This window comes from Tinamus guttatus, unplaced genomic scaffold (assembly GCF_059628265.1).
Source record: "Tinamus guttatus ecotype Peru unplaced genomic scaffold, ASM5962826v1 Tinamus_guttatus_pri_ptg000383l, whole genome shotgun sequence".
In the NCBI taxonomy this organism is placed as follows: Eukaryota; Metazoa; Chordata; class Aves; order Tinamiformes; family Tinamidae; genus Tinamus; species Tinamus guttatus.
The window spans coordinates 6209140-6224913 of record NW_028288917.1 but is presented as its reverse complement, the minus strand read 5'-3'; the positions used below and the strand labels follow the sequence as shown (position 1 = coordinate 6224913).

At 37.2% G+C, this 15774-nt stretch overlaps 1 protein-coding gene across 1 annotated transcript in view; it reads right to left on the bottom strand.

Moving 5' to 3' along the window:
• Positions 1-2048: 2048 nt before the first annotated feature.
• AGPAT5 (1-acylglycerol-3-phosphate O-acyltransferase 5) overlaps positions 2049-15774 on the bottom strand; it is a 51974-nt gene continuing 38248 nt past the window's right edge. Inside the window, exons 6-8 of the mRNA XM_010228742.2 lie at positions 15192-15353; positions 4495-4618; positions 2049-2681 (exon numbers count right to left, since the gene is read on the bottom strand). Coding sequence (XP_010227044.1) covers positions 2456-2681; positions 4495-4618; positions 15192-15353 — 512 coding nt within the window. The 3' untranslated portion in view covers positions 2049-2455. The remainder of the gene's footprint in view (positions 2682-4494; positions 4619-15191; positions 15354-15774) is intronic.

Here is a 15774-nt window from a genome sequence, read left to right as displayed (position 1 = left end):
TCTCACACAAATCCTTCCATCAAGGACTTAAAGTCATAATGTAGCCTTTTTGTAGACAGTTCCTGTTAATCAAATTACAGACATAAAAATGCAGAATAAAATGAACAAGTAGACAGGACAAAGAAGCTGACTGACCATTGGCTCTTCTCATTTTAATGAACAAATACTTCAAGTTAATAACAGTGCATATTAAGAAATAGCATATGATACTCCCAACGCCAAATACACCAGCAAATCAGTTTCAAAAAAATATAAATTAATTGCAGAGAACCCCCCACCAAAATTGCTTAAGATCAACATGGAGAGTAATGTTCAAAAACTTCCTGTTGGTTTGCTGCATTATGTCAATTATATTCCCAGTAGTTAAACAGTAAGAGAGATCCAACATTTTGTGGCAATTAGGCTCTGCAAAAGAGCAGTTGTTTTTCTACAAATGAGTTAAGAAGTTTGCATTTATTTTCGATGTAAGGTCAAATGTTACTCTTAACTGTTACCAAGAAATTTAATCATGTCAGAGTGAAACTTCATTCCATGATTCAAAAATTCAACTAACATAGGAACACAGCATTCTGGTCATGCCCACTGGAAACATTCAGCTGAGAATAGGAAGAATTATATGGGAGCACATTTGGCTGTTACATAAAATGGCTTTTTTTTTTTCCCCCTGGTTTCACAGCCTCCTAACAATACTGTTTTTCAACACCGTTCCCAGTCATTGTTTTTAACATGGTTCATCAACATATCCTGAATCAATCTCTGATATAAATAACTCCAGTGACAAAAATCTATTATGGAAAGACACAGAACCACAAACTGAAAGTTGTACTAAATGATTTTTAAGGTGGAGCTGTAATTATCCTATAAAATTCTATGAAAAAAAAACACAGTAAAAGCAGTATCTTTAATTGACAATGGCAATATCAGAAAAATGGAGTTTAAATTTTAGAGACATATTATTGTGACTCATAGCAGGCTCTAATGCAAGACAAACACTACCAAAGCTAGAAAGAAATGCACATATAAAGCTTAGAAGTGTGATATAAAAATAGTCTCTATATTTTTTCATTTTGATGCAGTCTGATTCTCTAATGAAAGAAGATAAAATACATCTTCTTTCCTACCCCACTGCTGTACATATAGTCTATTCTCCTGATGTCAGGAAATGGCATTTCCCCCGAAAATATATCAGCCATAGGAACAACAGACCTTCTGATTATAAGGGTTTGCCTATTTCATTTTTAAGTTATATTTTCAAGCAGGTGAAATACTGATAAGATATGCATTTCTTTCACTATCAATCTACTGTGCAAGTCATATATATCAAGCCCATAACTTCAGTGCAATTGAAGTTTGTGTCACCTACAAAGGTTTGAAAAATCTAGTGTGCAATTGCAACACAATGCAGATGATTTCCAGATTATGACACATTAGGCTAAATCAGGTGAGCAGGAAAAGGCACACGCTCCAGATTTAGCAGGAACTCCATGTGCTCCTTGTTACCATTACTAAAACTGCAGGAGTATAGGCTATTCTATACACTAAACAAAGTTTAGTAAGTTTGCTTCCAGGTACCTGAGGCAGCAGGGACGGCGTTCGCTGCTCCTTATGGCACAGACACTACAGCCCTGTTAGCTCAGCTGAGACTTTCAACAAGCGACTGACAACTCGGACGCAAGGTAGGATACAGCCTGGTCAGGCCACATTTTAAAACTTAACATTTCACTGTGCTGCATACATTCCTCTTATGCACAAACACAGGGTGCGCAAAATAGGCTGTTTGCTCTGTAAAATTTAATGTTTTGAGTATGTAAAATAATGAGCTAATATGTAACGTAACCAAAAGATCATGCACCAGATAAACAGAGCTTCTTCCCCATGAACAGCCATCCTCAGGAACATTTTATTCTGCCTCATGTAACATCTCATGATTTGCCAGTTTACATAGTCCCTTGCAAAGAACAATCTAAATCTAAAACTAAAAAACAAAATTCTAAAAAAAAGTTTTGACTTTAGCTGCAATACAGCTGGGTTAGATGCAACTAAGTTGCTGCAATGCACCAAAGAGTAACAAAAATTCAACATGAATATCAGAAGAATAAATATACACCGTAAATTAATCTCTCTAAATACATTCACAAGTCCAGTTAAGACACCCTTATGCATAACACACTTTGATCTTCTGCAGATAGAAATGGTTGTTACTTCATGGGGAAAAGTTTGTCATGTAACTCGGTTTATCTGTCATTCTTCCCGCAAAACTCAGTATCAACTTTGAAAAACTACATATATATTTTCCCCAGACCAACCACACAGAGGCTTAAGTCTCAAATTCTATTATTTCCAATGTTCAATCATTAAGGCTTTATTTACACTCTTTACTATAAATTGAGGAAAAAATTTGGTGCAATGTGCAAGAAAAGATAGCACATCTCTCTGATTGGAGACTAACACCTGCTTATGGTTTAATGCTAACCCACAGGCAGCCAATTAAAGTCCCATATATCCATGTTTTTACATAAAGTTTCCTTCCAGATTCTGTCAGCAGCATACCAGCAGTCAGGCCACCTAAAAACAGCAAAGATGGCAAAGTTTTCTTGAGGCTTAATTTGGAATGAACACCTTTTCCAGGGAACTTATTTCTTCTTTTAGAATCCTTTGCATCGTAAAACTCTATTAATAACCTAGAAGCAGACAAAAGTAGATGGTCAAATCTATGCATCAGTGCAAGAAGTTTTAAGCCATTTTCTTTCATGCAAAATCTGTTTTTAATCACACATAATCTAACAAATTTAGTTCAACAGTATGTACGACTCATCTACAACAAGTTTAAACAATGAACATGTTTTGAGAATATGCTGTATTTATCAAAGCAATGTTACACAATCAGTACTCAACCTGAACCCTTGTGAGCAATAAAATCAGCTTTTTCCTAAGGGAATAATTTTAGCATTGACTATAAAAGTTTAAAAGAATCTTTTTTTTGGCACTCAGCAAATAAGCCCAAAATATTGGTCAATACTACAAGATTAAAATACCACACAGTTAACCACTGAAAAGCACAGGAAAAAAAAAGTGCATTCATGATACAAATTAATAAATATAATTAGAGCTGATAATACTAAAAAAATTGGAATCAATAATGCAAGAGTAAAATGCTAAACCTAGGAGTATTTTTTCTGTTGTATTTGAAAAGCAATAATAAATACATTTTAAAAAAGGGGTTTTGTTTCAAATCTCTCTCAGTTCACATGACAGTCTGCTTCGGTACCCTGAGAGGCTGATTTGGAAGCTCCAGTCAAAAGGAATCTAAAATGAGACGCAGATGATCAGGTCAAACTTGCTAGTCTGCACCAGAGGACTTCCTGTGGGACAGTAGACTAGCCATTTATTTTACTATCACTTCCTTGTCTATAAAATGAAATCAAGACTTTCTTGGCTCTAAGTGAGGGAAATAAAAAGCAGTTATTCTAAGCTGATGATACATTTTGGTAGTAGTGCCATGTTTACAGACAGGCAACGCCTATGAATATCACGGGTCAAATTCATCCATTCCTTTACTCCCATGGTATGGTAACAGTGGAATTTTAAACAAGAACATACCTAAAGAACTGGCAAATCTTTTACTTACATATGTATTTAGGGATTTGGAAAAGAGACAGATTCATCTCCCCTAAATCTGATCTTCAGACAAGGTAAATTAAGCTATCATCAAATAATACTTAAATCCCACAGGCACATTAAAAAGAAAATAAACAGCAGATCCTCCAAAAGGGGCCTAGAATCTGTTGCAGATGCTCGCTAGCAACCTTATCTGGAGATGCTGCATGGAACCAGGCATTTAAGTTTTGCCATGATTCAATAGTGGACAGAAAAATCTTCTACTTCATTTATTTTTTCCCAATGAAGGGAGGGATCTTTGTGTCACTTCTGTTTTTATCCAGTCTCTCTGATGGAAGATGCAAAAACACGTTGGCAGAAGAGACCTGCTGCTTTCTAACTCAGCATCCTGATCGCTGGGCTAGAATCATGCTCCCTTTTCCTTGCTTGCCTGCCTCAGGAATCCAAGGCTCCTGGTCATGTGTGACAGCGTCAAGAAGAAAAATGGAAAGTATTCAGGCAAATGGAGCCCCTCGTGGAAAAAGGATTCATGGCTGTTTTTTGGGTTAAGGAGGACCTAACACCCAAGAATCGCAACCTCCTGAGCAACAGCTTTACTCAAAAGGTTGTTGTTTAAAATATCCACAGAACTACCAACACCAGCGGTGCTACTCCGTCCAGAAGAGTAATGACTGGTCAGAAGTCACCAGGGGTATTCCACAATCAATTTGGAACAGGGAAAATAGTTTGTAATCTTCATTCTCTCACTGATATATTTACTGCAGCAGACAAATGCAACCACAGGAATGAACCTAGAATGTCTTAGATTGCATTCTGCTAATATAAAAGAAATAAGCAAGCTTCCTGAAAGAGAAAGTTCTGAATATGGCTACTCACTTATCCTTTATTTCAAACCGTTCATGAAGCCATCTTCTCATATACATCTGTTCTTCTGGAATGTCCTTCAGTTCAATTCGTTCAACGAAAATATGAACTCTTGGGCATTCCTTGCAAAGAAATTCTAAAAAGACAGCAAAACAACAGAACTGAGTCACAGATACCATGCCAAGCATTCATTCATCTAAAATACTCTGACCTTGCAGCTGTAAATTCAGTTTTCAAAAGCCTTTTTTAATGTTTGGGTCCCAAGCACTTTACTGAACTGAAGCTCTCTGCATTCATACTTTTGCAGTATGGCCCCCTGTCAGGTGCAGCATGAAAAACTGCTAAAAAAGCAGCCGGCTAACTATAAAATGTAGTACTTGAAAATGCTACACTTCTACCTCAGCAGCCATTTGAAGAAGAATCCCATTATTAATGTGGGATGCAGTAACTTGACAGAAAGTTACCAGTTATCATTTTTGACTAAAGCCAGTAACCCTCTTTTCTTGCATGTTTAGATTTTCTTGTATGCTTGTTGCTCGTGGATGAATTAACAGTGGCTTCCCCAAGCATCTCCAGAAGTAATTAGGTTTCAAATTTAAGTTTTAACCTATAATGAAAATGTGTAAGAGAGCAAATTATATTCTCAGAAGAACATTCTTCTTTTCATTTTCTATCTCTTTTTTTTTGCTGCCATGTACAGTGTTAGAAAGCTAATGACAAGCCTCCTGCAATTCCCCTCTCTCAGCACCATAAATTCATCCTTCAGCAAACACCAAGGCAGCTACAAGCAAAACTGAGTCACCCAAGCAACTTTGTGAGATCTCTTACAACTAACCAGTGGTAAAATCACTGTGTATGGTATGAAAAAAACCACCCGATTTGGGGACTGACAATAATTTATATCTATCAGTAGTATACAGTAGGAACAGCATAGCTTAACTTCACAGCCACAGCATCCTTGTACAGAGACACACATGATGGAAGCACTTTGATATTTGGGCAAGCTTCATATTTTGGAAAGGGATTAGGGGCACCCTCCTACAACTCAGATGGACAACAAATGCAACACATATGGGGTGGCCCTTTAGGCTGTTAATGTTTTCTTTAGACAGCAACACAGATGTACAGAAGAGACCCAGAGCTGTTAGGGATATCTTGAAGAATGACTGTGCAAAATAATCACCACTGCCTGAACATCTTTATTACTGTCTGCCAAAGCAGATCACCTCCCATTTGTTTTTCTTCTTTACAGGATCTTTCATTTCCAAGGACTTTGCTGTCAAAGCAATCCTTATCATACTATCACACCAGAAACTTCTTTAAGGAACTTTAGAAGCCAGTTCATGCAAATGGATTTGGGTGCATGTAGAGGGGTAGGGAAGGAGATGAGGTAAAGGGACCAGCAAAGTCCCGTGACAATTCGATGCAGACATTTACAAGGTGCTCTGTGCACATCTGTGCAGGCCTCGGGCACAGACACTCACCGAACTGCTCCTTAGCATCAAGAGAACAAGGCCCAAACGTCATTAACTCCTATTAAACGGCTGAGGGCCCTAATTAAAAAGCACCACCTCATGGAAACAGAACTGCCACTAAATAAGATACTTTTTAAATTTTCCTGGCCCGCTGTCTCCCTGCTCCAGCTAGGAGTTGCTGCTGTTAGATGCTGGGCAAGTGAGGTAGCTGGAGGACCAGAATTAGGGTACGTACAGGATTGTGTTTCCAGGTTTGCACGCAGGGTTTGGCCAACCTCCCCATGGTCAGTGGTCACGTATCACTGGCTGGCGTCTCCTCGTGCATTATTCCTCATTAATGGTGAGGAATTCTGCAGGTCTGCTTCTCTGAGGACACAGCCTGATGGGATTCCTGAACTAAGCCCTTCCCTCACCATATGAAGGTCATTCACAGTACAAGCATCTAAAGGCACACTATGAGTATTTTAAAATTACAGATGTATTATCCATGACTTAAATGCTTGTAATGTACACTGACGTAAAAATCCTCTTTCAGGTGATATTAACAATAAGTGGAACATTCCAAAAATATGCAAAATTATCTTATAGAAAATAAATGCCAGTAAGCTGGATTGTAAGGTCTTTTCTGTATTAGATATTCTATAGAAAACATCTTTGCAAAAATGAGGTAATACATATGCTCACAGTGCTAAGCATGCTGAAGGGCTGAAGATCCAGCTTTAAGAGGTATTTAAAACATTATTCTGTGCATTGTACAGTACATGTTTCTACTGCTTCACATTATAATAGGAACAAACGTCTCTTTCCTGATATTATTTATAATTCCAGTGATAAATTATTTAAAAAATTACAAAACAGAAGCAAAATTTAAGGCACATGATAGCATGGTTAATAGATGCATGGCATTTTTAAAACTACTGATATGCTCCTTAAAAATATTGACATTTGGTCACTTAATAATAACAATATATCACTGATATGCTCCAGTTAACAAGAAAGGAAGAAGGCACAGATATTTCGAAAGAAGCACTTTTCCTCCACCTGAGTCTGAAATTTAGCGGTTTTACCAACCAGCTTAGAAAGCAAACAAAAATACCACAAATATCTATGGATTGCTGCTGGTTTTCTACTTTATATCCAAGTCCCAAACCATGCTGATTCTTACTGCTATCCAGTCGAAATTTAATCCACTGAGCTGAAGATCCCAACACTTCCTCTTCGTTTCCCACCTATATAAAACCCAGGATCATCCTTCACTGCCTCACCCAGCCTTTTAGTTGAACACAGCCTCCCATGACAGGGAATCAAAACTAGCACCCATCAATTTGGGGCCATTTCGTCCAGAGCCCAGACACCCAGTACACGCGCAGAAGATGTTGCAATGTATGCAACCCACCTGGTCAGGGAAGTTGACTAGACTTTAATTATGCAATTCATTTCAGTGTTTAATGCGACTAATCTTTTTAAGATTAACAGTGTCACTGCAATCACTTACGAACACTAGTGGGCAAGAACAATTTAGTCAGTGGTTGTTTTTGAAAAGAAACAGCTGGATTTTATCACCACAATCTCTAAAGGTTTGTGGTGGTCCTGTGACCCTTAATTTCACTTCAGCTTAACTCCCTAAAGACTTACGTAATTAAGCTAAGAAACGAAATCTTATTGAAGCCATTTGTTACGGACAAATTACATCCAACTTCGGGGATCTGATAGGCTTCTCTATCCCTAAACTTACCAGAATTTGTTATAATTAACAGGAGGAACAAACAAGCCTAAACTTCCCTTCAACATGCAAAGTGCAAACCATGTTTTATAATCAATTATTATATTGGGAACAGTGTCAGTCAATCAAGAATTAAGTATGTTTTGGATTAAATGATCATTAACAACTTATTCTGTAGCTAAGCCAATGGTCATTCATGTGGTCAATCATGAAATATCCCACCTTCTGTCAAAATAACAGATATGAGTGCAAAATGTTTATAATACTTCTAAGCTCCAATCACAGTAGAAGGCAGAAATTTAAAATAATATAGCGGATCTAGCATTTTTGTTCTTAAACTATGAAAATCCAAACCATTTGCTTGCTGGAAAAAAAATGTATCAATACAGTATTGAAAGATTTAATGTAGAATGTAGCTTAATGGAAAAGGATGCAACAGTCTCTAAGGAAGGAATCATATCCCCCATTTTTTTTTTTTTTAAGTTGTGAACGCATATATTGCACGCAGTGTTTTGCTAGCTGGGACTTCAGAAAAAAAATGCATCAGTTTCATCAGTTTTTAATTCCTAGTCTTAAAAAAAAATATATAAATAACAACACTGTTAAGAATTATCACCATTACTGGGAAGACTAAGGAAATGAGAGACGCTTCAAAACCTAAACACACCAGTATCTCCAAAAGGACATACAACTGGCTTCAAACCAGTCTTCCCTTAATGCTATCACAGAATTTCAATTGACCACTACTAATTATTTGTTTTACCTCTTAATAAAGTTGTGACAGTGATGTTACCTTAAACAGATATTCCAGTTTTCAATTACTAAAATACTCTATCATATTTAAAGTACATTTAAAAATAACAATGAAGTAATTCAGATTGCAACCTCCTATGTCTGCTCTTTGGCAATAATTACATTGCAGTAAAAGTTCTTTAAAATTAAAAATGGACAAAATGAAGCCTGATATAATCACGTCTACATGTAAAACAGCACCCATTCTCTTCTATCTTAACAGACTTCATCAATGTTTATAATAAGATATTATAGGAGATTATTTAAATCTGAAAAATGTGTTTTTATTAAAAATAACTCATATTTCAAGTGTTTAACAGTGTATTTCTTCAGTAACAGAACACTGTGTGCTCAAGTGTGTATAGTTTTACAACGGCAAAATGTAACAGCAAAGGCACATTTCTCCCTGAACTGTAGATTTTTTTTTAAAAAAAAAAAAAAGTTTGTAAAATCATTAGCCTAGACCTATGTGTTCACAGCAACACTTAGTATTTTCTCAAAGAAATAAATCTTACTGTATTCATTTACACGGTATCTTAAATTAAACATTCATTTTGCTAAATGATTGCAAGAGCTGCAGTGTTCCTCAACTTGACATCTACAGCCACCTCAAGTGTAGCTGACAAGAAACTATTAAATTGCTTTCATTAACTAAATAAGGTGGTGGTAGAGAAAACCACCCTAGGCAGGAAAGCAGACGTCCAGGGTGCAGGGAAGATTGTTTTGACACGTTAACCTGAGGATGCACCTGAGCGGCTGCTGGCCCTGACCCTGCTGGTACCACAGGTGTAGGGAAGCAGGATGACAAGGGTGTGAAGAGGGGCACTCGTTAGGAAGCATGGTAAGACCGCAGAAGAGAAGCTTAAAAAGTTCTTTGTACTCCTTTTTCTTACTGAAGATATGGGGAGATTCCTACAGCCACCGCATTCCGTCTACCACCTCACTCACTGGAACCAGATCAATTTGAAGCAACCAGACACTACCGGACTGTATAAACAAGTTAGCAGGAAATCATCAGAAACAGAGGACCCTCAAACATCCAAGAGCCCTCAAACGTGAAATTTAAAACCAAATATGTGTAACTTACCAACAGAAAGAGCCACATGCTACAAACATGAGACACTTCTCTCTTAGAAATAAGGGCTTTTGAGATGATTTTGGGAAATACATACCAGAGAATCTGACATCTCTGAGCAAGAAAGCAGAAACTGTAAGATTACTAAGCACAGAGATGATTACAGTCTGCTGGGAACGAGCTGGTAGGGATTCTGTAACAAAGAATCCCGTCTCACCAATTTGCCGGATTTTGACAGCAGTGTCAAGGGGCAGGCAGATAAAGGGTAGTTGGTGGACATGATATATTTGAATTTTCATAAAGCCTCTGACGGGATTCTGCACTGAAGGCTATTAGAGAAATTAAGCTGCCGTGGGATTAGAGGAAATGATCTTTTATAGACTAAAAGCTGCTTAAGGATAGGAAGTAAATGCAGTGACTTAATGGTCACTTTTCAGGATGGAAAAGATAGAGCAGCTGGGGCCCTCCAGGGACTGATGCTGAGACTGGTTTTATTCATCATCATCAATGACCCAGAGAAGGGAGCAAAGAGCAAGGTCTCCAGTTTCAGAGCAGAGCAAGCTCTCCCGAGCAGTCAAATGCTGGCTCGTGGGGAGCAATTCCTAAAATACCTCAACACTGGGCAGGCAGGGAAGGAAAGGTGGCAGCTGAGCCGCAGCATGAACAAATGGAGGGAAATGATTTAAACCTCAACTACCTGATATTTAACTCAGAGCTGGTGGCTAAAACTCTGGAGCCATCAGCGACCATTCTCTGAAACATCCACTCTGTTGTGGAGCAGCAACAGCCGCCTCCAAAAACACTCCCAGACATAGGGAAGCCTCAGGCAGGATACTGAGAAGAGGGCAGAGGGAGCCTCCACAGATGAGCAAAAACACTGCAAGTCCCCAGTTCGACTACTGAATGTCATCCTGCTCTCCGGGTCTGCAGGACGACGCAGTGGTACCTGCAGCACAGGTCAAGAAACAAAAAAGCAAAGTAAAAAAACCAACCAAACAAAAAACGAATGGGGGAAAGGAGAGGACGACAGCAAGGTCTATGTATGTTCCATACATTGATGCTGCTGTTCAGTGAAATGTCATTATTTTCAAATAAAAATACAATGTTTGTTACAGTATTGACATCTTTTGCATTACATAATATGTCCACATAGTAATCTGAAGAATATTGATGCACATGTGCAAAACTATGCTCAAAATGCCACTTCAAATAAGCCATCTACAAATTACCAGATGAACTTTTCAAGTTGCTCAGACTAATTTTTGAGGGTTTTCATGCAAGTAAAACAGCAAGACAGAATAAATTATGTTGTTAACAAAATTCCTCCAACTTTTAAAGAGAAAATTTACTTCATGAAATACAAAAGATAATTAAAGTTAGCTTGAACTCATGAAACACAAGTCCACAACATGTAATTTATTATACACTCTAGAAGTCAGCCCACACTTGATTCAAATATCACCAGTGCTGATGTTCAAACTCAATTCTAATCTTCATCCTTTCTTCAGATGCTCTCAATTAATTGCCTTAAAGTTTTCAATATTTTTATGTAATAAGAACATAACAATCAACAGACATGAGATCATATTTATAATGATGAACTATTTGTCTCACTTTTACCGTTTTACAATCCTATTGCTCTTTATCAGGTTATTAACTTTTTTATTAACTTTTTTTTTTTTTTTTTAATTCTTTCAATATACCAGTAACCATGTGTTTACCTTCTTTTTGACCTTAAAAGATAAAGGATCTGATCAAATTTGGGCCACAGTCCAGGCTAAGACTGGTTTCTATTGCTCCAGTTTCTTTTCAATTGTTCTGTACTATACTGTCTAATTGGGTCCCAACAAAAATATAAGCATTTGGAGAAGCCTAAGCTCCCCCAGGGAAGTTGAACCACTCTGACCTCCTCAAATTATGCTTATCAAAGTGAAGTGCTGATTTTCAGAAATGCACCCATACTCATGCTTGCAAACTGTTTGTTCTGGAACTGATACACAACAGTCAATTATCAGGAATTCCTCTGAGTTTTTTGACAGAGTCTATATGTACTTGATATTTTTATTCAGTGTTTATCATTGTCACATGCTGCTATTTCACACTCTCTTTCATCCACAATATCCAGATAAATACCATCTGGTTCTGTTAAAAGCTTTAGGCAGAATAATAAAGATGTAAATGTGAACATAATGTTTTCTAGGTGCAATAATGACAACATTTCCCACATCTCATGAGAACTAGGCTTGGCGCGAACACTCAGGGAGTTAATTTGAAGGGGAAACACCAGGTTCTCGTTGTGTCTTGCCAAGCTTATTTCTACTTTTCATTCAGTGACAGTGTAATAAAAGATGATCGACACACTCAAAATCATTTTTCTTTTCTTGTCCCTTCTAAGTAGTTCTTTCAGAATTTAGTCATATGGATTAATATGGTTTAATCGTTTGCATCTCAGTTGACTGGTCACAAATAAAAACAATTTAGCAGGATAAACCTTCCTAAGCAGAACCATCATGTTTTGTCACTAATGATTTAGACAAAATATGAGGGGAGAAATCTATGGGAAATTGGTTCTCTGGAAAGGCTGCTATGTGCAGGACAACTGCAACGCGGATGGGCTTCCACGGGAAATGTACAAAGATATAAATTTGCTGTAACAAAAAGGAGTGAATAACCAATAAATGGCAGGAAAAAAAAAGTTACTCATCACAATTGGATGTGAAACAGTAACTAGAAGCGACATCCTTTTCTAAAATTAATAATCAAATGTGACATTTTCCACAAAAACAAAACAAAAACACCCACAAAATAACCCACGGAATTTGTAGTTGAGAAGTGCTGACAGAACACCAAAATGCATAAACACTAACAAGAAGTACAACACATTAGCAAGGATATATTGTAACAATTTGTTTGGGCTTAAAAGGGTACCATGTTAACAGATGTTTCTGGCATTCTGTGTCCTACTTGGAGCACTAATGCAAAACGGATTGTGAGTATCTTTTTCCAGATGTTAGCGCACTGTTTTGTTTTAATCCTGATGAACATGTAATTGTTACGATATTTCAACTTGAGTGGAAAAAAACAAAACCAAAAAAATAATTTTAAGGCAGAGCCTCTTTCCTGTGAGAGTTCTGTATTTTGAACTGAAAATACAATTAAAATATTTTTTCATTATAAAAACAAAAAACAAACAAACAAAAAAAAGCTTTCTTCAGTGAAAGTTTATTAACACATTATCTCAGATAAAGTGTGGTAGGCTAATCCCAGTCACTGAAATGTTCCTTTTAACCTGCTCTGCCTACCATTGAGTAAAGTGATCAAAAGCTAACCATATCCCTGGATAAATATGCGTTTTTTCAGGAATGGCACAAGCTCTTCGGAGGAGTAGAAATTTATAGATTTGTAAGGATAATGTGTTTCTTGAGAACACATTTTATCTGCATGGAACTTAGATTTCATTCACATGGGAAAAGTTATACTATGGGAAATGCAGTCCTCAAATAAAATTGTGTTCATCAGAAATTTGTTTTCCATGCAATAAATTCCAGTCAGAGCTGCTAGATTGAAAAAGACATGCCAACCTTATCTTTTAAAAATTACCAGGATTGGACTGTCATTTTGTTCTGGTGAGAATGCAAAAGAAAGCTCTCATTCATCACAGACAAATGAGATGCTGGTATGAAATGCACATATGAAAATGCCATTTTATAACTGAGATGCATCACATGCATCATGAACGCATAATGATTCCTAATTCAATTCTTTTTACATCATATTCCTGAATGGACTAAATGTTGGACTGTTGCAGAACAAATGGTGAGATTATCTTGACCTTTTAGAAGAGAAATTGCTTTTCTTCCATTTTGCATCTGGAAGGCCTAAAGAATGACAAATATGTTCTTCTTTGCAATTTATAAACTGTCTGTAAACTACCTAAATTATAATACATGAAATGTATGCGACTACCACAATAATTTGGAAGGTCTTGGATGGGTATTTCATTTATGTGCTCTGGCTGGCTGTCCTACATGCTGCATCACTAGCTGCATTATAGCTGACAGTTACTCCCAGAGAGTCACTGCGGCAGAGCGAAGGCTGCATGCGGCGCAGTCACCACAAATCATCTCATTAGCACTTGACACTGGACACAAAAAGAGCCAGTAGGGAAATCCACTTTGTTACTTCAGCTTACATAATTATACCATGCTTTATACAAATTGTAAGGCTCAATGGGTGAAGAGGTCTCGGAAGGAATTTGAACATTTGCCATCATAACATTAGGTAACGACATTTTAACAGTTCAATTAACCATCAGGCAGTCAAGAGTTGGGGTGAAAATAGTTGAAACCATTGACTAATTAACTCCCAAATAAGATGCTACAGGGAAGGGGAAATAACCCCATTTGTTTTGAATGGCCTGTTGAAAAGGCCTGGCTGACAGCATAAAAGGGAGGGTGCCAGTCTGCAAGGGAGTCTGCAGAGGGTCATAAGATATTAAAATAAACAAACACCCCCACACCTAAAGCAACAAAAATATTTAAACTGTAAAAGCTATAAAATGCAGGTCCAAAGAGGCTAATAAATAAAGAAAAATATAGAAACGCATATTCAATGCTTAATCACCAAACTGGTGATTCTGGTGTACAGATCAAAGTACATGCAAAAAAAGTAATTTTAAGAACTTAGAGGACAACAAAAATGTTGAGTTAAAATAATGTTAACAGCTCTGTTGATTATCTATTCAGAAGAATTTATAAATAAAGTGAAAATTTTTAAAAAATCAGGATTTCCAAATAATCAGTATCTAAAAGGAATTTATGTGAATTGCTGCACTATGGGCTATTTTGAGCAGCTGAAAGATTAAGCGACAGGCTCACAGTGACACAGGACCAGGTGAGGAGTTAACTGAGGAGTAAACTTCTTAACTAGGAATTTACCTGCAGGTCCCTCAAACAACACTCATCCCATGTCCGAAAGATTGAACAGTTCTGTGGAACTACTATGGATTTTTTTTTCTTGGTATCACTACAGCAGAAGATTCAGAAGTATCACCTACTGCTAGATGGCAAAAGTCAGTGACGGACAAACACAGACGAGTTGCAGCAACTATAACTGGAAACATGACATTTAGCCTTCCAGTAAGGCTGCCAGTAAATGAATTACCTGGGGAAAATAAGTGTGATAAAGACAAAAAGATCCCTCAAGAAAAAGTAACAGCAACAAAAAGCGCTCTCCCCCAGACGTTCCCCCAACAGAAACCTCCAAACCTATTTTGGGTAGTTTAGAAAGGAATGTAAAACTAACACAGTCCAAACTCTTAAGGTATGATAATCAGTTTCAAATACTATAGCAAGTGAAGACCATGTGCATAAAATGCTTTTTAAGTATTTGTAACCTTACTGGACATATTTCTACATCATATGTGTACATATAACATGCAGGGGAAATAGTTTTAAATCACCCCAAATCCTGAAGCTAGAAGAAAAATTAAGGTAAATGGCACCTGATTCCAATGGCCTCAGGTTCATTTTAACTTTAAAGAGCACCGGTGTGAAGGTTGATTTATCTTCAGAGCATAGCAAGGCAACCACAGTTGGTTTATATATGAAAAAGCATGGCGCTATAGCATGTTTAATCAACTCACCTGTCATAGATGGTGCCACTTTTCTTTGCCCTTTGTGGTCCACAGTACCCTCATACGCTACAGTCACATCATAAACCGCATCCAAATAATCCTTCATTGTGTCAATGGCTACATGAGTTGCCTTCACACGTGGTGTCAGCACATGTTTTAATACAGTAAGCCCTAGAGGGGAAACAAAAAAAAATAGTTTTGAAAGTAAAATGGATCTCACAGAGAAAAGACACATCATGCTAAGACACCACAGAACCCCCAACTGTAAGTAAGTAAGTAAATAAATAAATTTAAGTCCTCAGTTTATAATCTGTGGCTACATGCTGCAGGTTTTCATGCATTTAAAAAGAGAGAAAGAGCAAGCAAGCACACTACATGTCTTCTATTGAGCAGATGTACAAGATGAAAGAAAGAAATTTTATTGGAATTTAATTAAAGGCAAGTTCCTAAACTAAACAATCCTTGATGTGGCTTGTTATCTACGAAGAGATGTTCCTCCTTACTGCTTCTGTCTGACTGAAGAGAAAAACAAACTGAGATGAACTAACTGAGAAATAGTAAATACACAGAACAGTCTCCTGAAATTAGGTAT